General features: G+C 47.5%; 1 protein-coding gene and 1 pseudogene across 2 annotated transcripts; one reads left to right on the forward strand and one right to left on the reverse strand.

Annotated features, from left to right (window-relative positions):
• The first annotated feature begins 629 nt into the window (after positions 1 to 629).
• On the forward strand, positions 630 to 23,464 carry LOC309372940 (bactericidal permeability-increasing protein-like). Its single transcript, XM_081917038.1, has 15 exons — positions 630 to 864; positions 2,217 to 2,331; positions 4,512 to 4,640; positions 5,066 to 5,221; positions 6,188 to 6,251; positions 7,835 to 7,898; positions 11,678 to 11,769; positions 12,071 to 12,247; positions 13,650 to 13,709; positions 13,822 to 13,989; positions 14,597 to 14,664; positions 15,640 to 15,682; positions 19,294 to 19,357; positions 20,894 to 20,970; positions 22,832 to 23,464. The coding sequence occupies exons 1-15, from the start codon at positions 744 to 746 to the stop codon at positions 22,868 to 22,870; spliced, it is 1,437 nt and encodes a 478-aa protein (XP_081773164.1). The 5' UTR covers positions 630 to 743; the 3' UTR covers positions 22,871 to 23,464.
• LOC309373168 (PAT complex subunit Asterix pseudogene) lies at positions 21,730 to 22,274 on the reverse strand (annotated as a pseudogene). Its single transcript has one exon. The product of its transcript is annotated as a PAT complex subunit Asterix pseudogene (transcript).
• Positions 23,465 to 23,583: the final 119 nt, after the last annotated feature.

Genomic DNA, 23,583 nt, shown 5'->3' on the forward strand with positions numbered 1-23,583 from the left:
GTGCCCTCCATCTTTCCCAACATCAGGGTCTTTTCCAGGGAGTCTTCTCCTCTCCTGAGGTGGCCAAAGTACTGGAGTCTCAGCTTCAGGATCTGTCCTTCCAGTGAGCACTCAGGGCTGATTTCCTTCAGAATGGAGAGGTTTGACCTTCTTGCAGTCCATGGGACTCTCTGCCCGCCATAGCTGAAGGGAGGCAGAAGTGCTTGTAAACACCAGTTGCTGGAAACCATAGTTTCTGCTTGCAGGTTTCCCATACTGGGCACCTAGTTGGCCACTGTGAGAACAGGATGCTGGACTAGATGGGCCTGATCCTGCAGACCCTCTTCTTACGTTCTTGAGGTCCAGGAGCAGCTCTGCTTTTGAAGCCAAACCCTGGAGCCTGGCCTGCCAGTCACAAGCCGAACAGCGAGAGCATCCACATGATGCAGGATCCGTTCCATGCCGCGTGAGTCACAGAGCACGCAGCCCTGAGTCTCAGCTCCCGTGTCTGCTCCGGCCCCTGGCAGAGAAAGCCTCCATGCACGCCCAGCCCACAAAATCCACAAACCCCACCCGGAACCTTGGCTGCTGATTGTGCAACAGGGGAAAAACCTTTTTGAGGAAATACAAATATAGCTTTCTGGTCCCTCTGCTTCTGTCTGCTCACTCTCACTTCCGTTTTCCTCTCAGCTAAATGCAAAGGGGTTCGTAGCTGCAGAGTCCCTGGGCAGAAGGATCTGAGGGGGTTCGGGGCTGCAGCAAGGATGTCCAAGGCGAGAAACCTCCTCCTGGCTTCTCTGCTGCTCTGTCTTCACTACAGTCCTCTCTCCGGGGCCACAGGACCGGGCTTTGTGGGCAGAATCACGGAAAAAGGCCTGGACTACGGTGGGTGCCTTTTATTCCCCATTCTGACCCCCCCCTCCCCAGCCTGCAGGGTCATGTCATGGTTGAAGAGCTAGGAGGTCTGGAGTCTCTCAGCCTAACCTGCCTCTCAGGGTTGTTGTTGAGGATAAAACGGGGAGGAGGAGGCCCTCCTGCCCCCCACTCTGAGTGCCTGGAAGGAAAAGCGGGATTGAAACGTCATCAATACAATAAATAGTGTGTACAGTTCTGGTTGCCTCACGTCAAAATGGATATTGTAGGTTTGGAAAAGCTTCAGGAAAGGGCCACCGATATGACGAGGGGAAGGGAGGAAAGGCTGCAGTCGCTTGGGGCTTTTCTCTAAACCGAAGGCAAGGAAGAGTTGACTTGATAGAAGTTTATACAACGATGCCTGGCACAGAGAAAGTGGAAAAGATTCTCTCTGTGTGTGTCTCTCTCATAACTCTAGAACCTGTGGACATCACATGGAGCTGAAATGTTGGAAGATTCAGGACAGACAAATGAAAGCAATTCCATAGTTAACCTACGGAACTCCCTCCCACAGGATGGCTTTAAAAGAGGATTTGCCTGCAGGAACGAGAGTTTTCTGCTGACAGTGTGGGGCTCCATTTGACTGCTGGCTGAGTGGATACAGCTGGGGGGGGGGTCCAGGGTCCACCTTAGGCCTGCCACACTTTCTTTCTTGGGTCCTTGCCCACCTGACTGCTTTCTGTGGAACTCATGCAGTTAAATGTGCCACATCACCCCCATCCCACATTTAATTCGTATTTAAGCTTGTTTTTAAGTTGTATTTCAATCAACTTGTTTTTATTATTGGTTGTTAGCCGCCCTGAGCCTGGCCTTGGCTGGGGAGGGCGGGGTAAAAATAATTACCATTATCATCATTATTATTATTAGTAATCAGGCGATCTTTCTGTGTGGCAGCACCTAACCTTTGGAACTCCCTGCTTCGTGACGCCAGGCAGGCGCTTTCACTGTACTCTTTTTGGTACTCTTTTACTGTATTCTTTTAGTACTGTACTCTTTTATCACTCTTTTTGGTGTGTGATAAAAATGTTTTGGTTTAGATAAGCCTGTCCAGGGATGTAGAATTTCTGATGTATGTTTTAATCTGTTTTTAGTTTAGTGCTGATTTCCCTTTTCCAATGTTTGAAAGAGCTGTTTTCAATGATAACGGTATTGTTTTATTGTCACTCACTCCCAGATGTTTGGCCTTTTTACACTAAATAAAGCCATTGCTTTTGGCTTTGAATTTTTTTTTCTAAGTAGGGAGAGAGGGCCCAAAAAAGGCAAATCGGTTCCTTCAAGAGGGATGCAAACAGTCTGACGCCAACCTTTTCTCTCCTTTGCTTCAGCTCGCCAGGAGGGGGTGGCAGCCTTGCAGCAGAAACTGGCACAGCTGACTCTGCCCGACTTCTCTGGATCCTTCAGAGTTAAAGTTATTGGAAGAGTGGACTACAAACTCTACAGGTGAGGCCACCACAGATTGGAAGAGACTACAATAATAGGTTCTGGAGAACATGGTTTCTGCCCCGGGCAAGGTGCAGTTGGGGTATCTTGTGGAGACAACTCAAAGGAAGTTGGGAGGGATAAAATTTCTTTGGGGGGGGGGCAGGCAGAGACTTAAATAAGTAGATCAATCATTTGAGAATGAGCAGGGGGGCTCATTTCTAAGATGGTTTAGTCCTTTCCACTCCAAAAAGCTCAAGGTCCACCACAGCTCCTCCTGCACAGCCTCTTTCAACAGCACATCACCCAGCTACGTAGATGCCAACTCCCTGGGGCCCTGGGTGCCCATGAAAGGACTGGGCACCCACAAATTTTGGTGCCAGGGTCATGCATATTCCATGGCACCCATGGTGCTGGGCACCCACGGTTGCAGGGCCAAGCTGGCACTCCTGCCCAGCCAGGACCAAACTCATCTTGTGTGGCTCACAGGCCTGAACCTTCTGGAGGGCTCTTTGCTTTGGATAAAGGTTTGTTTCGGTGCTCACATTAAGATCTAGAGTTCCAAAGAAAAGGCCACTGAATCACAGTACTGTAGAGTTGGAGGGAACCCCAAAGGTCATCTAGGCCAACCCCCTGCAAGACAGGAATCTCAACTAAAGCATCCATGGCAGGTGGTCATCCAACCTCCAAGGAAGGAGAGTCTACTGTCAGGAGCTCGGCCTACACTCGAGTAGAACCCTGGCAGAGACACATGCCCAACTGGCATGTTCTCTCCCTCCTGGTCAATCATTCAGGAGCTTTGAAAGCTTTCTTCAGCCCAAACATCCCAGTGAATGATGCCAAGAGACATTGGCACACTTAGGGATCTGCAAAGTCTTCGCAGTTTGTGTAACAGAGCTCAGCAACTCAGCATTTTGGCTAATCTACTTTATTTACATATAAACATACACGGAGCACTGCAACATGGCTCCCTCTCTCTCTAGCATCAGACAGCAAAGAGAAAAAGAACAAAGGACAATAGTCCCACTTCATGGAACACAGGAACACAAACATCCTGTCTCCGTCACTTCCTACTCTGTGGAGTCAAAACATATACCGTCATGTGATAGACAACAATCCCATGACTGCAGTCACGGAGCAGGAATTCTAACATCTACAACCTCCTGAGGGAGATCATTCCACTGTCCAACTGCTCTTACTGCCAGAAAGCTTTTCCAAATTCTTAGTCGGAATCTCCCTTCTGGTAACTTGAAGACCTTGGTTCAGGTCCTACCCTCCAGAGCAGGAGAAAACCAACTGGCTCCATCTTCCATGGGACAGCCCTTCAGATATTTAAAGATATCTCCACTCAGTATCCTCTTTTCCAGGCCAATATATCCAACTCCCTCAGCCATTCCTCCATAGGCTTGGTTTCCAGACCCTTGGTTTTATGATTATTACTGTATTTTTCGCTCTATAAGACGCACCAGACCACATGACGCACCTAGTTTTTGGAGGAGGAAAACAAGAAAAAAATATTCTGAATCTCAGAAGCCAGAACAACAAGAGGGATCGCTGCGCAGCAAAAGCAGCGATCCCTCTTGCTGTTCTGGCTTCTGGGATAGCTGCGCAGCCTGCATTCGCTCCATAAGATGCACATACATTTCCCCTTACTTTTTAGGAGGGAAAAAGTGAGTCTTATACAGCAAAAAATACAGTATTTATTAAGTTTGTATATCAACCTTCATCCATAGCTCTCAGGGTGGTTCACTACATAAAAATACAAGAAAACCCCCGCAAAATATATAATAAAAACAAGAACAAAGGCAAACTAATAACCCCACTCTCCCCCATCTGCCACCCCATCTTTGTTGCCCTCCTCTGCACACCTTCCAGCTTGTCAACATTTTGGGGCCCACAACTGGACACAGTATTCCAGGTGTGGTCTGAGCAGGGCAGAATAGTGAGGGACTATGACTTCTCTCGAGCTGGACACTAGGCTTCAGTTGATGCAACCTAGAATTGCATTCACGTTTTTTGCTACTGCATCCAGCACACTGTTGACTCATGTGAAACTTGTAGTCTACTAAGACCCCTAGATCCTTTTCACACGTAGTGCTGTCAAGAGCAAGCCCCTTATTCGAATCAGGCAAATCCACCCTCTCCATCGCATTGCTGATTTCACCAAACCAATGACTTTCTCCTCCCTTTTTCTCCTGCAGTTTGAACATTCGCAGTTTCCAGTTGCCAAGCTCCGCTATAGCACCAGTCCCAGGCATGGGCCTCAAGGTTTCCATCACCAATGCCTTTGCCGAAGTGACGGGCGACTGGTCGGTGAAGAAGCGCTGGTTGTGAGTCCATCATTGCCTCTTACCTTTGGGTCACTTAGAGGCAGTGCGGAGGAATTCAATTCAATTCACGGGGAAGGCAAATTCACCAAATCTCACTTTCTGAAACAATACGCAGAGCGAAACAGAGCTGCCCCTCGAAATTCTCCCTTTCCTGAATTGGTTATCCTGCTCCTCATTTAATCCCCACAAGAGCCCCATAAGGTAGGCTAGACAGAGAAACAGTGAAAGGCAGCTCAAGGTTACCGGGTGAGGATTTGAACCCTGGTCTCCTGGGTTCAAATACTCTAACCACTGCACCAACCTGGTTCTCCACGACACTGGTTATACCTTCTCCCCACCCAAGCACCCTTTTTTGTAAAATAGAAAGGGCAGGGTTTGTTGTTGCTCCTGCTGAAAAACCTTTCTTCTGTTGTCTTTCCAAATAGCAAGGACCACGGCTCATTTGACCTGAAGGTTGAGGGCCTCTCCATCTCTGTAGGCTTGAAGCTGGGGGCAGATGCTGCTGGGAGGCCGACAGTGGGCACAGCAGATTGCGCCGCTCACATCTCTGACGTCAAAGTGCACTTTTCAGGCAGGTTGAGGTAGGTGGATGTCTGTTGCCCTGCAGCTTGACCTGGAAGGCTGCCCTGCTTGCTCTCGACACAAGCCTCCCCTTTGCTACCTCCAATAATAGTAATAATAGTAATAATAATAATTTATTATTTATACCCCACCCATCTGGTTGGGCTTCCCCAGCCACTCTGGGCGGCTTCCAACAATATATTAAAATACAGTAATGCATCAAACATTAAAAGCTTCCTTAAACAGGGCTGCCTTCAGATGTCTTCTAAAAGTCTGGTAGTTGTTCTTCTCTTTGACATCTGGTGGGAGGGCGCTCCACAGGGAGGGTGCCACCACTGAGAAGGCCCTCTGTATGGTTCCCTGTAGCTTTGCTTCTTGCAAGGAGGGAACTGCCAGAAGGCCCTCAGAGCTGGACCTCGGTGTCCGGGCTGAACGATGAGGGTGGAGATGCTACTTCAGGTCTACTGGACGAAGGCCGTTTAGGGCTTTCAAGGTCAGTACCAACACTTTGAATTGTGCTCAGAAATGTACTCAGAAACGATGCCCAAACCAAGTGTCCCTGTGCTGAGGGCTGGCTCCCCTTTTCCATCTGTCATTTTGAAAACTCATTGCGTTCATCCATCTCGAAAAGGAAGCAGCCCCTAACTTAACATCAGCACAGTATCTCATTGCATCGTGTGGTCTTTCATATCTGTTTAGCAGCCCTTCAAACTCCATTGGCAAGATAGCTGCGCATTCAGCAGCCACAACCTTTGCAACCCCCAGTCAAGCATAGAATTCTAGAGCTGAAAGGGACCCACTAAAGTCATCTAGTCCAGCCCCCTGCAGTGCAGGAAGCACTTCTTCCCCTCTTGCTTCTTCAGAACACCTAAAGCTGCTCTTAGTTTCTGGGATCTTCAAGGGGGAAAGTAGCGCAAGCACTTTAGGAAATAAAAGCATTTTACCTTATTGACATTGATCCTCCCATTCTTCTCTCCCCATCGCAGCTGGCTGTACAACCTCTTCCACAAAAACATCGAGTCGTCGTTCAGAAATACCATGGAAGGCAAGGTAAAGCCTTCACAGGATTTCCAAGGGCTCCTTCCCAGTTCCCTTCTCACTTTCCGCAGTTTCTCAAATAAGTGGGACCCCTGCATGGGTGCACCTTTAAGCCCTGCCTTCTGGCCCAGAAGTTGCTCCCTCTAAAAAGTCAGAAGTTGCTCCCTCTAAAAAGCCCAGTTTTGCAGGAGCTAGCTGCTCTGCAAGAGGGAATGGCACTCTGCACATGCTCAGAAGCAGGAGTTCGCCCGGCAGTGCTCAGATTGGCATCCTAGGAGACGAAGAGCAATAGCAAAAGCAAGCTTTTGGAAGTACATTGCTGTTGTTAGGAAACACACGGTGCCTCTCCTGCTCTTGGGCCCTCAGCCCATGTTTTGGCTTGTTCCTAGCCTGGTTCTCTAGCCCTGCTCCTGTTTCTGACTCAACGGCTTGCATGTGCCCTGGGGATGGTGGAGTGGGGGGCCAAATACTTGGAAGGAAAGGCTGAGCGTGCAGAATCCGCTGCGGTGGCTCCCAAGCACGCTCCATGTTCGCTGCAAAATTCACACATGGCATTGCAAACCTCCTGTGGCATCACTTGGACTTGAAGGAACTGCTTCCCTCTTGAGGAAGGTTTTGTTTGCTTCTGAATTCAGTAGCCCCACAAATAGACCCCAGGACTTTAGCATTCAAATGCGCTTTGAGCTGAAAAGACGTGGGGGGTTTTTTGTGCCTTGGGTGTTAGGAATTAGCTTCCTTCAATTTCACAGGCCTTTGCGAGCTTAATTTAGCCAAGCGTGCCCTCGGGAACAAAGGGCTCTCCTGTTCTCCACAAAAGGCAGCAGGAGGGGAGCCCTGCGCCAAGCCTTGTAGACAAGCCGCTTTCAGCAATTGCTACATGGCCGCCTGGCACCATCTGCTGTGTCCAAGGGTGGAGAAAGGAATGACCGAGTCTCCCTGGAAAGTCCAGCCCCATCGCAGACACCTGAGTTTAGTTCAGAGTCCTGCATTGCAGAGGGTTGGACTAGATGACTCTTGGGGTCCCTTCTATGATTCTGTGTCTAAGGCCTATGGAGGAGAGCCTTTGTGGAATCATAGAATGGTAGAGCTGGTAGCGAAGTGTTTTCTTCTTCTTCTTCTTCTTCTTCTTCTTCTTCTTCTTCTTCTTCTTCTTCTTCTTCTTCTTCTTCTTCTCATGGGAACATAAACAGAGCCTTCTGTACCCATCCCAAAAGGCCCAGCAATTCCTAGAACCATCGAATTTTCGAGTCGGAAGGGGTTCCCCAAAGGTCCTCAAGCCCAACTCTCTGCAGTGCAGAAGACAACCATACCCATAAAATGCCTCTGGTGTGCATGGTCCAAAACTGCATTGATAAACCGCTGGGCCAGATGTGGGTAAACAATGGTAGGAGGAGACCAGGGGCCGCAAGTGAGGCTCAGTGAAGATCACCATTCACAGTTGTTTGTGCCCCACATCTAGCATCAGTACTTCAACACAGACCACACCTGGGAATGGAGGTTCTGCTAGTTTCAGAGCCAAGCAACGAGCCCATGGACACATGGGGCTCCTGCCAAGGAGTAAGTCGTCCTTATGGCCTTTCTTCTCTCCCCCCCAGGTCTGTGAAGAAGTGAGCAGTTCCATTGGCTCCAAACTGCAGCCTTTCCTGCAGACCCTGCCAGGTAAGAGCAATGATGGTGGAAGCTGGTGACAAGCTGGACCCCATCAGGGGAAAAGAGCTCATTCTAAGCAATGCCTAGGGACACAGGTGGCGCTGTGGGTTAAAACACTGAGCCTAGGGCTTGCCGATTGGAAGGTCGGCAGTTCGAATCCTCGCGACGGAGTGAGTTCCCGTTGCTCTGCCCCAGCTCCTGCCAACCTAGCAGTTCGAAAGCACCACTTTTGCATCACTCAAGATTTCAGGGCTGCTTCTGCAGCTAGCAGGCAAACGCCCCACCCTTTAAATATTTGGAACAGTGGGAAAGGCTCTGGTGTATAGATAGTAGGTTCGCCGCTTGCTACACCATAAAAGAGAATTTCAAGAAAATGTTTTTCAGGTGGTACCTAACACTATCAAAATAGGGACGTGGGTGGCGCTCTGGGTTAAACCACAGAGCCTAGGATTTGCTGATCAGAAGGTCAGCGGTTTGAATCCCTGCGATGGGGTGAGCTCCCGTTGTTCAGTCCCTACTCCTGCCAACCTAGCAGTTTGAAAACACCTCAAATTGCAAGTAGAATAGGTAGAATAAATAGGTACCACTGTGGCAGGAAGGTAAATGGCGTTTCCGTGCACTGCTCTGGTTCGCCAGAAGCGGCTTAGTCATGCTGGCCACATGACCTGGAAGCTGTACGCCGGCTCCCTCAGCCAATAAAGCGAGATGAGCGCCACAACCCCAGAGTTGGCCACGACTGGACCTAACGGTCAGGGGTCCCTTTACCTTTAAGCAATGCCTGCTTTATTCCTGCTTTGCAGGAGGTCGGACTAAATTCCCCTCGTGGCCCCTTCCAACTCTACTATTTTATGATTCTAAGAAGAGAGACCCCGACTTTGGCCCAGCCAGCGTCTCTGTCCTTAAACAGAACCCACAATCTGGAGGATTTGGGAGACCAAAATGCTTTCAGCTAATATTTGGCTAATATTCATTCTGTAACACAAGTTGTCAGTAGGGCAATGGGAGATTTCTTTCTAAGCCAAACATAGAGGATAGAGGAGGAGGGAGACTTACATAAACCTCACATCTTTTATATGCACAGATGCAGATTAAATTTTCTAGAGATAATTACTCTAAACATAGCTGTCAACTTTTCCCTTTTCTTGTGAGGAATCCTATTCGGAATAAGGGAATTTCCCTTTAAAAAAGGGAAATGTTGACAGCTATGATCTAAATTTAAATAGATATACAATCCAGCTCAGTCTAGTAGGGAAGTCTGTGACCAGCTGATCCGTAGATTTGCTCAGTCTGCAGTCTAAAATGCTTCTGGGCCCCTGCATACCTTGGCATAATGTGGGCTTATTCATTAATACACTGTTTGATTGTCAAAAAGCAAACAAACCTCAAAGTGGTTTGCAAAAAGAAAGATTTTTGAAAAATAGCAGCAATGATTTAAAATGGTTAAAAGTTAAAAAGAGCAATAGGCTCAAACCAGTTTAAAACTCACATCCACTTTCTAAACATCCAGGTGGGCTTGTCTAAATAAATGTGTTTTTAGCAGGTGCCAAAAAGAGTAGAGGCGCCTGCCGGATGTCAAGGGGCAGGGAGTTCTGCATGCTTTAGACAAATGCATGCAGGAGGAGAGGGCAGCCATGCTTCTGAAAAGCAGTTGCTGTTATGCTCACTTTCTGCTTGCTGGTTTCCTGTGGAAGAATCTAGTGGATCCCTCGGAGAACAGGATGCTGGACTAGACGGGCCATTGGCCTGATTGTCCCGATCCACCAGCCCAAATGAAGGTATACCCATGAAGGATTTCAAAGACACCTGAGGGATCAGTTCTAGTGATTTATTACATATGAAAAATGAATAAGTTTATGGTAAGTCAGCCTGCTGGGCCTAGCTGCCATTACGGACATAGAATCATAGAATCCTAGAGTTGGAAGAGACCACAAGGGCCATCGAGTCCAACCCCCTGCCAAGCAGGAAACACCATCAGAGCACTCCTGACATATGGTTGTCAAGCCTCTGCTTAAAGACCTCCAAAGAAGGAGACTCCACCACACTCCTTGGCAGCAAATTCCACTGTCAAACAGCTCTTACTGTCAGGAAGTTCTTCCTCATGTTTAGGTGGAATCTTCTTTCTTGTAGTTTGGATCCATTGCTCCGTGTCCGCTTCTCTGGAGCAGCAGAAAACAACCTTTCTCCCTCCTCTATGTGACATCCTTTTATATATTTGAACATGGCTATCATATCACCCCTTAACCTCCTCTTCTCCAGGCTAAACATGCCCAGCTCCCTTAGCCGTTCCTCATAAGGCATCGTTTCCAGGCCTTTGACCATTTTGGTTGCCCTCCTCTGGACACGTTCCAGTTTGTCAGTGTCCTTCTTGAACTGTGGTGCCCAGAACTGGACACAGTACTCCAGGTGAGGTCTGACCAGAGCAGAATACAGTGGCACTATTACTTCCCTTGATCTAGATGCTATACTCCTATTGATGCAGCCCAGAATTGCATTGGCTTTTTTAGCTGCCGCGTCACACTGTTGGCTCATGTCAAGTTTGTGGTCAACCAAGACTCCTAGATCCTTTTCACATGTACTGCTCTCAAGCCAGGTGTCACCCATCTTGTATTTGTGCCTCTCATTTTTTTTGCCCAAGTGCAATACTTTACATTTCTCCCTGTTAAAATTCATCTTGTTTGTTTTGGCCCAGCTCTCTAATCTGTCAAGGTCGTTTTGAAGTGTGATCCTGTCCTCTGGGGTGTTAGCCAACCCTCCCAGTTTGGTGTCATCTGCAAATTTGATCAGGATGGCCTTTGGTTGGATTAGATGACCTTTGAGATTTCCCCCACTCTACAATTCTATGAACACCAGTAGCACCAAGAACAGCATCAAAATCAATTCACTTAACATCAGCAGTCAGATCCCTATGTACATTTCAACCTCCACTCCAGCAGGATAAGACCAACCTTTTCATCCAAAACAGGGGTCAGTCTTTCCCTGTTGGCTTTTTTAGCTGCCGCATCACACTGTTGGCTCATGTCAAGTTTGTGGTCAACCAAGACTCCTAGACAACCAGGACATAGGACAGACCCCCCAGTAGTGAGAGGTTGCCATGGCTTGTCTGCACCCAAGCAAACATTTAGGCATCCTTTATGCATAAAGCAGCAGAGCCCAGTTTGCTTCTGCCCTCTCTGAGCCCAGAGCCCAGCATCCCAAGGTCCACAGATAAGCACAACCCATTAGCATAGATCAAAGCAAGGAAACATATCTGAGCTCATCCTCACAACAACTACCAATTCTTTTTTGGGTTACCTTGACTACCAAGAGGGAGCTTGCTTTTTGCTTCAACACACCAATCCAGCAGGGTTCTGATTATGAGTACAGTGGTACCTCGGGTTACAGACGGTTCAGGTTACAGACTCTGCTAACCCAGAAATAGTACCTCGGGTTAAGAACTTTGCTTCAGGATGAGAACAGAAATTGCACAGCAGCAGCGGGAGGCCCCATTAGCTAAAGTGATGCTTCAGGTTAAGAACAGTTTCAGGTTAAGAACGGACCTCCAGAATGAATTAAGTACTTAACCCAAGGTACCACTGTACTGTATTATAGAAATTGGCACGAAAATGCTGGTGAGTTTTTCTTTCTTTCTGGGGATACAACAAACAAAAACAAAAGCATAATCTGATGTGCAAATGCAGAGAACTGGATTCAAGATTGGGAAAATGAGAGACTGAAATGGACACCTTTGTCCAACGATGCTTTGTTGTCATCTCGCCCCAGCTCCTCGATTTGTCCTGTTTTTTTCCTAGTCACGGCTAAAATTGACAAGGTGTCTGGAATCGATTACTCTCTGGTTGCTCCTCCTGTGGCTTCACAGAATTCCCTAGACTTGGACCTGAAGGTAGGGAAAAGGAGGGAGGGAGGGAGGGGGAGGTTTATGGATCGTGGCCACCTTTCCCTCCCGGAGGCCTCCTGTGCTGTGGGCAGCTTCCTGGTGGGAAGACGCTTGCCTGTTGCTTCCCTTCCTCTCTTCCTAAAACACTTACCTGTGATTCCTGCGTTGGACCAGATGAAGCGAAGGGCTCCATCCAACCCTACAGTTCTGTGATTCTAGGAAGGAGGAAAGAAACAGGCTGAGTCCCCTTCATTAGCATTCTTTCCTGGGAATGACTTTCCATTTTTTGCATTTCCTCTCCCATCAGGGTGAATTCTTCTCTCTCGCCCATCGCTCTCCTCCTCCTTTCACACCACCAGCCCTCGCTTTCCCGGTGGATCACGACCGCATGCTTTATTTCGGAGTCTCCACTTACTTCTTCAACACCGCAGGCCTTGTATACTACGGAGCAGGGGAGATGAACTTCTTCATCACAGACGACATGGTAAGGAGGGTTGGGGAGCCCAAGTCTGCAGAGCTGGCTTTACCAGGGGGTGGATCACGCTGCAGTCCCCTACAGCGGCTCTTGAGTAGCTCCCTTTGATAGTGAGATCAGGATGTGGAACTAGATGGGCCATTGGCTTGGTGCAGCAGGCTTTTCTCATCTCTTCAATGCTGCCGACATGTTTTTCTACCAATAAGACGATAGGAGCCTGTCGATGGCCCACAATGGAAGCCTGGCTTTGATAGAAGGTTCTGGGCTGAGTTTCCAGCTAAAAGCCAGCAGGAGAACAAGACGAAGGTTTAAAGGGGCTGTTCTTTCTAACCTCTGCTTTTCCAAGTTGTTAAGTTGTGGGTGAACATATCAGACGACACAGTGATTCTTCAAACAGCTCTTCTTTATTCAGAGGCCAGAACAGAACTGAACTGAAGGGCTCAGTCAGCCTGCTTATATAGAGCTCCAGTACAACGTTACCGTAGCAACTTTCTAAAACTATCCAATCACTGAACGTCACTTTTGATCCTTCATTTGCATAACTACCTATAGTATTCATCCAATCACTGAATGTCACTTTTGATCCTTCATTTGCAGAATTATCTACAGTATCCCCCTGCTGGCCCAGGGTGAGAACTTCAGTACATTACACCCCTCTCCACCGAGATAAGGCGTTAGTTACAATCATAATGGTTTCCTTATATACAGCACTACACGGAATGGTTCAATTAGACACAAAAGCATATCGGTTACATTTCACATACTTCCACATACTTAGACCAACAGTGTTACATGTCCAACAACATAGTCCTTTAAATAAGTTGGGAGCTTGGAAACTCTGCCAGACTGCCGGGGAGTGGTACCCAGGTCTGGTGGGCTGCCCGATTCTTGTTGAGGCTGTGGCGTGACCCTAGGTGGCGTTGAAACCAAGTCCCCTGGATCCGCTGCTGTGGGTGGAACTTCTGCGAGTGGAGTTGGCGGAATGTCAGGCCCGGCAGTGGTCTGAGTCCGTGGGAAGTCCGGCAGACCCTCTGAAGTGGCTTGGTTTGGCTCCACGCCGGCAGTTTGCGAGAGAGGTGTAGGTGGAGCCTCACCATCTGTAAGTGTCTGTTCCGGAGCCACGAGCGCAGTTGGGGGCACCACGGTAGTGTCCAAGTCCCCAACCCTGCGCCTAAGCTGGTCTATGTGCCGGCGCCACAAGCGTCCGTCTTCGAGTGCCACCTGGTACGAGCGAGGTCCAGTGACTCCCACTACTGTGGCTGGCACCCAAGGAATGCCCCCCACAGCTAAAAGCCAGCAGGAGAACAAGAGGAAGGTTTAAAGGGGCTGTTCTTTCTAACCTCTGTTTTCCAAGTCATAGTGTATTGTCCTATCTCTCCATCCCCAACTCGCCTCTTCTCCCCTGCTGCAGATTCCGAAGGAGTTTAAAGTCCGGCTCAACACCACATGCTTCAAGCCCTTTGTTCCACAGGTGAGCAGCTGGGGCATCTGTTTGGTTACGGGAGAAGATGGGTCCACTTGGACCTGATCCAGCAGCTAGGCTCCACTGAGATTCTCATGCTGCCTTTGTTCTCCACACCCAGTTGGAAAAGCTGTACCCCAACATGCTCATGAAGCTCCAAGTCTCACCTTCTTCTGCCCCGTCTCTGACCATCACACCTGACGCCATTTCGCTGTCCCCGGCGGTTGACATCAGAGCATTTGCCATCCTCCCCAATGCTTCCTTGGCCTCGCTCTTTGTGATTGGTGCGGTAAGTTCAGGACACACCTTGAGCCTTGGTGCTGCCCATGATCAGGAGGGTATTTTGTGCCCCTTCCAGTCTGCCCATTGCCCTAAGCCTCCTCTTCCACCTTCATCAGAGCTTTTGTCGATTGTGGGTGCTCATTTCTGCCTCTTCCCTTCCTTAGTCCCAGATATTTTTCTTTCTGAATGTTATACATTCCCCTCAATTTTGCTATCAGATGCATTTTCTCATTCCTTCCTTCCCAGTGTGGTGTAGTGGTTAAGAGCGGTGGACTCGTAATCTGGGGAACCGGGTTCGCATCTCTGCTCCTCCACATGCAGCTGCTGGGTGACCTTGGGCCAGTTACACTTCTCTGAAATCTCTCAGCCCCACTCACCTCACCGAGTGTTTGTTGTGGGGGAGGAAGGGAAAGGGGAATGTTAGCCGCTTTGAGACTCCTTTGGGTAGTGATAAAGCGGGATATCAAATCCAAAACTCTTTCCTTCTCTTTTTGTTGTTGCAAATTTCCCCAATGATTAAAAGAATTCCAAATCTTCTTATGTATAGACTTCACATGTAAACTTTTTCTGATTTGTTTGCAAAGCACATTCAACCTGCTTCTCTTTGATTTCAGTCAACCACCATTTCAGCCAAAGTTGCTGTTAACTCCACCAAGATCTTTGGGTCCCTGAAGCTTGGCAAGTAAGAAACAACAAATGTGCTTTACCATTTTAATACCCCCCAAAAAAGTTTTTTGCTTGATTAGAAGCTACCACAAAAGGTCCTAGAAGAGATAATTCAGCAGTCAGTCTGTGAGCACTTAGAAAGGGACGCTGTGATTACTAAGACCCAGCCTGGTGTTCTCAAACACAAGTCATGCCAGATGAATCTCATTTCCCTTTTTGATAGAGTTACAAGCTTGACGGATCAGGGGAATGCTGTGGACGTAGCATATCTTTGTTCCAGTAAGGGGGGTTGGACTAGATGACCCTGGGATCCCTTCCAACTCTACGATTCTATAATTCAAATATCATTGTTTGGCTATTATCCAGGGGGAAAAATATCTTGACTTTATTTCGTAGAATCATAGAATTACAGAGTTGCAAGGGACCCTGGGGGTCATCCCCTGCAATGCATATTTCTTTATTTCATAAAATTTATACAGTATACCACTTGATTGTAGGGAGAAAAACCCTCAAAGCAGTTTACAGAGAAGTTAAAACAATAAAAATATTTTTTAAAAACCCAACAACACTTTAAAACATACAGAAAGTTAAAACCACAGTATAGATTTAAACCCAGACAAACTTTCTAAGCCCCTTGGAAGGCTTGTCTACACAAGAATGTTTTTAGCAGGCATTTCAAGTGGCAGGGAGTTCCAAAGGGTCAGTGCTGTCACACCGAATGCTTCCTTACCTTGCCCTGCGAACTGTGGGAGACGAGATCTGGGTTCTACTACACTTTCGAATTTATTTCTATCGGACCTTTCGGCCGAAAAGGTGCTCCCCTGCACCATGGCAGCCCCAAAGGGCATGCAGAAAGATGAGTGCAGAAAAGAGTTATCAGCCATGACCCTGTGGTTTGGGCTTCCTGTAGCTCAGCAAGTCAATAAGGTATATTGTCGTCATAAGGCATAAAACCCCCATTACTCTCTTTCCCCCCTGTATCCTCATATAGGTTGCAGCTGTCTCTGAAGCACTCAGACGTTGGGCCTTTCTCAGTAAGTTCTTTTTCGTTCCCTAAATTGCTTGATCCCGTGACCTTAAGTGACGGGATTCCATGGTCACAGCTAGAGGTTCAAGCTCTCAACCTGCGCACTCAGTGGGCCAGAGGCCCTCTTGCCTTCTTCTCAAAGCCCTTTCTTGCCAATACCCTCTCTGAAAGATTTGGTGCCACTCTCAGTGGGCAAACCTATCAATCTCAGCTTCTCACTCCTGCAGTCTTAAATTTAGTTCTCCCCTTTTACACATAAGTTTTTGGCGTTTATTTTATTTGTCCTCGTGAAGATTTGTCAACTTCTCCTTGCATGTAACTCCTAATATACATACACGTAATGCATTTTTTTTCCATTTTATTTCTACTCAAGTACATGCAAACCTCTAAGCGTGTGGTTTCTTTGTAGACATTACTTGCCTGGAGAACACCGCTGCAAAATTTGGAATAGTCCGAATGTTGAAGGCCAGCTGAGCTTCGTTTTGTTTATTATTTCAGGAGGGGTGAATAAGGTTTGCACTAAATGTGAACCGACCCAAATTTCACCCCATCCTAAGGTGTCATAGACACACACCTGCTTTGTCATTCCTCTCGGTGGTTCTGCCAAGTGTGCAGCAGCTGTGAAAATGTCAGATTCCATGCTAGAGATCGTTAGGAAAGAGACTGAAGACTTCCAGTAGCATAATGCCGTTTTGCAAATCGATGGTGCAACCATATTTGGAGTCCTGCGTACACTTCTGGTCGCCTCACCTCACAAAGTTGCTTTGGGTTGCCCTGGGCAAGATAAAACTACAGTGGTACCTCGGGTTAAGTACTTAATTCGTTCCGGAAGTCTGTTCTTAACCTGAAACTGTTCTTAACCTGAAGCTAAAGCTAATGGGGCCTCCTGCTGCTGCCACGCTGCCGGAGCACAATTTCTGTTCTCATCCTGAAGCAAAGTTCTTAACCCGAAGTACTATTTCTGGGTTAGCGGAGTCTGTAACCTGAAGCGTCCATAACCTGAAGCGTCCGTAACCCAAGGTACCACTGCACTAGCAAACCGAATAAATGGGAAAGATTCAGAAAAGGGTCATCAGAAAGATTGAGGGGAATCCCCTGTGAGGGAAGCATGCAAGCGCTGAGGTCTTTCTAGTTTAGAAAAAAGACAAGAAAGAGTTGACACAATAGACGTTTATTAAATTATGCCTTGCATGGAGAAAGTGAACAGAGAAAAGGTTCTACCTCCTTCTCATGACACTAGAACTTGTTGATATTCAATTAAGCTGGTTGTTTGAAGGTTCAAGACAGATCACAGAATCATAGAATTGTAGAGCTGGAAGAGACCCTGAGATTCATCCAGTGGCGTAGCATGGGTTGTCAGCACCCAGGGCAAGGGAAGTAATTTGCTCCCCCTAACCCGTGGATTTGCGCCCCCTAACCCGTGGATTTGCACCCCCTAACCCGTGGATTTGTGCCCCCTAACCCGTGGATTTGTGCCCCCTAATCCTAACCCCCAGATGTTGCACCCAGTGTGGCCGGGCCCCCCTGCACCCCCCTGCTACGCCACTGGATTCATCTAACCCAACCCCCTGAAATGCAAGAATCTTTTGCCCAACGTGCAAATCTCAAACCCACAACCCTGAGATTCAGGGAAACAACAACAAGAACCTGCCCATCTGGCTGGCTTTCCCCAGCCACTCTGGGCTGCTCCCAACAGAGTATTAAAAACACGATAAAACATCAAACATTAAAAACTTCCCCAAACAGGGTTGCCTTCAGATGTCTTCTAAAAGTCAGGTAGTTGTTTAGTTCCTTGTCATCTGAAGGTAGGGTGTTCCACAGGGTGGGCGCCACCACCGAGAAGGCCCTCTGCCTGGTTCTCTGTAACCTTACTTCTCGCAGGGAGGGAACTGCCAGAAGGCCCTCGGAGCTGGACCTGAGTGTCCGGGCTGAACGATGGGGGTGAAGACGCTCCTTCAGATATACTGGACCGAGTAGGAGAGGGCTATTAATGGCCACTAGGGATGATGGCTCTGCTCTGCTTCCATAGTTGGAGGTCTTAATGCTTTCAAATACAAGTTGCTGGAAACCAAAGAAAGGAGAGAGCTCTTGTGCCCAGGTCTTGCTTGAGCTCCTCTGGTTGGCCATGGAGATGGACCGGATGGACCATGGGCTTAATGTTCTTTCCAATTGTCTGGGTGTTGTTTGATTCACACACCCATTTATGTACCGGCCAAGGCAGATGTAGGACATCCAGGATGAAGCCAGACGTCAGGGAGGGGAATTAGAGGACACCTTGACCCTTCTTAGAATCATAGAATCATAGAATTGGAAGAGACCACAAGGGCCATCGAGTCCAACTGCCTGCCAAGCAGGAAACACCATCAGAGCACTCCTGACATATGGTGGTCAAGCCTCTGCTTAAAGACCTCCAAAGAAGGAGACTCCACCACATTCCTTGGCAGCAAATTCCACTGTCCAACAGCTCTTACTGTCAGGAAGTTCTTCCTAATGTTTAGGTGGAATCTTCTTTCTTGTAGTTTGGATCCATTGCTCCGTGTCCGCTTCTCTGGAGCAGCAGAAAACAACCTTTCTCCCTGCTCTATGTGACATCCTTTTATATATTTGAACATGGCTATCATATCACCCCTTAACCTCCTCTTCTCCAGGCTAAACATGCCCAGCTCCCTTAGCCGTTCCTCATAAGGCATCATTTCCAGGCCTTTGACCATTTTGGTTGATCTAGATGCTATACTCCTATTGATGCAGCCCAGAATTGCATTGGCTTTTTTAGCTGCTGTGTCACACTGTTGGCTCATGTCAAGTTTGTGGTCAACCAAGACTCCTAGATCCTTTTCACATGTACTGCTCTCAAGCCAGGTGTCACCCATCTTGTATTTGTGCCTCTCATTTTTTTTGCCCAAGTGCAATACTTTACATTTCTCCCTGTTAAAATTCATCTTGTTTGTTTGGGCCCAGTTCTCTAATCTGTCAAGGTCGTTTTGAAGTGTGATCCTGTCCTCTGGGGTGTTAGCCACCCCTCCCAGTTTGGTGTCATCTGCAAATTTGATCAGGATGCCCTTGAGTCCATCATCCAAGTCGTTGATAAAGATGTTGAATAAGACCGGGCCCAAGACAGAACCCTGTGGCACCCCACTAGTCACTCTTCTCCAGGATGAAGAGGAACCATTGATGAGACCCTTTGGGTTCGGTCAGTCAGCCAGTTACAAATCCACTGAGTGGTAGCATAGTCAAGACCGCATTTTACCAGCTTCTTTACAAGAATATCATGGGGCACCTTGTCAAATGCCTTGCTGAAATCAAGGTAGGCTACATCCACTGCGTTCCCTTCATCTACCAGGCTTGTAATTCTGTCAAAAAACGAGATCAGGTTAGTCTGACATGACTTATTCCCACTGCCCCGTGCAGCGATAAAACTGCTAGTGCATTTGTAAAGCTAAGCAGGTCCAGTATTATTTCAAATGGGATGAATGACTGTGACTTGAGATTCCTGCATTGCAGGAGGTTGGACTAGATGACCCTTGGACCCTTGACTCCTTTCCAACTTTACAGTTCTGTGATTCTATGAGCCCTTTCATCTTGATTTCCCTTTTATGGTCTCTGTCTCTCTCTTTCCAGGTACAATTAATGCAATCCATCATGAACTACCTTGCTTCAAGCACCCTCCTGCCTGCAATGAACGGTAAATATCAGTCTAATTGTTGTACCACGTGCTTCCTTATAGCCTTGTTTCTCATTCACCATCCCAACAGAACCAGGCCTCTGATATGGACTCCCAGGACAGAGCAAAGACCCCTCCGCCCCTTCCCAGGAGCAGTGAGGGAAACTGCAGGGCAAATGCACACTTCCCCTGTAGCAGACAAGAGGCCAGTATGAGGGGCAGTGGTTGTGTAGTGGTTAGAGCACCTGGGAGAGACCAGGTTCAGATCCCCACTGGGCCCTGAAACTCACTGGATGGTGACCTTGGGCCAGTCAGTCCCTTTTGGCTTAGCCTACCCTGAAGGGTTGTTGAGGAGATGAAATTAAGAGCAGAATAACCTTGAGGTCCTTGGAGAAAAAGATGCACAGAAATGCAATAAATAAGAGGCTGTGCAAATGGTGCACCTCCACTACTGAGTGGAGGCCAGGTTTCTTTTTCATAGTTTAAAGCAAGTTTCTAGTTTTTATGGCTGCACGCCTGAATAAGTTCAGACGGCAGAGCAGGACTCTCTAAGAGGTGAGTAGCTGGCGGTGGCTCCTCAGGTCTGGCGGGGGGGGGGGGGCGAAAACTCTTATATATCGTTTTGCAATTTGCAGAACCTTTTTAGACTCTCTTCATAATTGGGAGGGATTCATATAGCTCTGGTGTGGGAAAGCACATACTACAAATCCGAAAATGGAGGCTGTGTTCACCCAATGCGCCACTCTGCTGCCATCTGTTTGAACAGACTCCCTTGGAAGGTGCTGGACTTCCATTCGTTGGAGGTATTTAAGCAGAGGTTGGGTGGCCATCTGCCATGGATGCTTTAGTTGCATTACAGGGGGTTGGTCTAGAGGACACTTGGGTGTCCCTTGCAACTCTACAATTCTGTGATTCTATGACCTCGCTTAATTTTATCTCCCTTTTTTAGAAAAATAGTTTTTATTGATTTTTACAATTTTATATTCAACACAATCATTATTATCACAAGGAAAATCTATAAATCCCAATTCCCCCCCCCCCCAATGACTTCTCTCAACTTCCTCTTCTGGTTCTTTAAATATTTGCTTCTCCTGCCCATCTTATTCTACCTTAATTTCACAATTTTTTAATTAAATATTGTTGTATTCTTTTTGTACCCTTTCCCCCAAAATTACATTCCCCCCTTTTTTCATTCCCCATTATTACATCTTAACTTTTATACTTGTTTCCTTAATTGTAAATATTTGATCAAACCCTGCCAGTGAGTCTACTTCTTTACAATATTTTTGTCAAAACAAAAAAAAATTCCTTCCAGTAGCACCTTAAAGACCAACTAAGTTAGTTCTTGGTATGAGCTTTCGTGTGCATGCACACTTCTTCAGATACACATCTGAAGAAGTGTGCACGCACACGAAAGCTCATACCAAGAACTAACTTAGTTGGTCTTTAAGGTGCTACTGGAAGGAATTTTTTTTGTTTTGACTATGGCAGACCAACACGGCTACCTATCTGTAACTGGAATATTTTTGTGAGTGCAAGATAAATTTTACCTTCCAGCACGACTGGCTGAGGGGTTCCCCCTCCCTCTCCCGGACCACGTGGAGCTCTCCAGCGCCTTTCTGCAGCTTCGCCAGGTGGGTGATGCATTAGCCCCGTTGCAAAAGAAGCTCTGGGTACTCAGAGAAGCTTCCTGCATTTTGAGGCTAAAAATGAATTGTGGGGAAAGCTCCTTCAGGAAGCAGGTGAAGCCCACATTGAGGCGGTCCTCACTTGGCCCAGCAGGCATCCCATAATACCCCTTCCACATTTGCAAGAACTCAGTTATTTCACTTTGGAATTCCCTGCCTCTTGACACCAGGCATGCTCCGTTACTTTGCTCTTTCTTGCGCCTGCTTAAAACATTCTTGCTTAGACAAGGCTACCCGGATGTTTAAGAAATCTGAGGTGAGCTCACATCTGTTTTTAGTCTATTGTTCTTTTAACTTTTCAAAACTCTTGAATCGTGGTTGTGATAATTTTATTGCTTTATCTTATTTTGCAAACTGCTTGGAAGGTTGCTGTTGTTGTTTTACACTCAAGCAGTGTATAAATTTTTAGGAAATATTAAATAAAACAAACAGCCCTGCTTGCAGAGCACACGTCCCAGGAGGTAGGCATCCTGGACTGTTTGTGTTTGGATGCCAGGATTTTGTTGTCCTGGTGTTGGCCAGAGGAAGACTCAGCAGCAAGGGCCATAACTCAGGGGTAGCGTGTCTGTCTCACAAGCAGAAGGTTCTAGGTTCAATCCTCGCTGGCGTCTCCAGGCGGGGGTGGGAGAGACTCCTGCCTGAAATCATGGAGAGCCAATGCTGGAGAGACACTGCTAAACTAGAGGCAGGCAGGCCAATTCTCTCTTTTTTTCCTAATAACCATCACTTTATTAATGCAGCAAAATGAGTACTCCCAAGACATGTGCAAATGGATCTGCATTGCCTGAGAAAATAGTCCTCTCTGTTGAGGGCGCGCACCTCTGTTTTGCAAGAGGAGCTCTGAAGAGAGGCAATAACCTTTCACCAAGGAGGAGACATTGGGTTGTGGGTTTTGCAGATAGGACATCACTACAGCCGAGATAGACAACATGAAGCTGCTCATCATCTGTTTGGTATCTTCTGAACTCCGAGAGTTGGCAAAGCTGATGAATGAACAGTAGACAGCAATCCAGGCACACCACTTTAGCTTCAGCATCAAGCCACACATATAAAAAAATCATTTCCAGTAGATTCATGTAGTCTGGTGTGGGGTCTTCCAGGGTAGGGTTATTCTCTGTGCATGGAGGTTTGTATCTGAGAATGCGATTTGGCCGCCGCGGGTCCATTACGTTGTTACCGGCCATCGTGCACCGCCTCTGGCTAACTCCGAGCAGCGCCCCCCCCTCGGTCGCCACCGCCGCCACACCAACTTCCGCCGCAGGCAGGCCAATTCTAGGCAGCAGAGCTGTCTTCCGACCCCTCGATATTTCTTTGAAAGGGTTCCAGCCCTCCCAAAATTCAGGCGGCCCAGAGCAACGTCACAGGAGGCTTCACCAGCCTGCTTGGTGTCAGGGAAACGGGTGTGCCGTCACATTATGTGCACATGACATCACACATGCTGCAGCCTCTATTCTTGGGGGGCAATCCGTGTTGGAGGGGGATTTCTAGCCGGAGGCAGAGGACAGAGTGACTCCAGCAGACATAGGTGTAAAAACCCAAACTAAAAGGAAGACTTTATTACAAAAATAATAAACAAAGTCTGGTGGGGGCTATTCCTGCAGGCAGGCTACAAAACTCAGCTTTTTCCTTTTATAGCAACGGCCAGCTGCACCCAATTAATCCCAGAAACTTCTTAAAGGTGTACACACATGTTTCTGTGCGGAATGTCCCCTAACAATCCGGCGGCACTGGCTAGAAGGACCAATGGCCTGACTCTGTATAAGGCAGCTTCCTCCGTTCCTAATTCTGCCTTCTGATCTCTCCCCAGGATTTCTTGCTCTTTGGAGCAGACGTTCGCTACGGTTAATGGCAATGCAGAAAGAGGAGAGCCCAGACGCAATGCAGAATGTCGCACCCTCGTCTGCTTCTGCTGCTTGGTCTTCCAGACAGCAGGGTGGGGGTTCTTCCCCGGAAATGGGCCCCTCCCTGTTTTTGGAATAATTTTCACACTGGTAAACCCTAATGACTGTTTAGATAAACAGCAGTTCAATTTATGTTGAATTTCCACTGAGATGGGACTATAGATGCGATTGAGATTAAATCCGGGTTCAGCAATGGATTCAGAAACGGTCATGGTGGACAATGGAGGTTGTTTCACATCAGTGTAGATTCTAGAGCCAGTAGGAGCATCAGAATGATAACATAGGCAGAGATACATTTTGATAAACTGGTAGCCTGAGAAGTAACATTGCCTCACCCCTGAAATCCGTGTCCGGAAACGGCCCTCCTCAGATAGGGCACCGCTGAGAGTCCCACATGCCCCAGAGGCAGGCTTTGCTTACACTTGAAACTGGGCTTTTAGTGTTGCAGCCCCTGCCTTCTGGAACCATTATAAGGAGAGAATGGACAGGCTTCTGCCATCTTGATGTTTGAGCACTTATTAAATACTTTTTTTGTTTAAGGAGGCTTCCCTAATCCTTTTGTATAATCTTAACTGCACAATTGGAGGTATGATCAAATTGGCTTTTAGAGTCTACATTTTCTCCTCTGTTTTGTTTCTACTTCATTTTCTCTTTTATT

Source organism: Podarcis melisellensis (genome assembly GCF_964234715.1).
Source record: "Podarcis melisellensis genome assembly, chromosome: 6".
In the NCBI taxonomy this organism is placed as follows: domain Eukaryota; kingdom Metazoa; phylum Chordata; class Lepidosauria; order Squamata; family Lacertidae; genus Podarcis; species Podarcis melisellensis.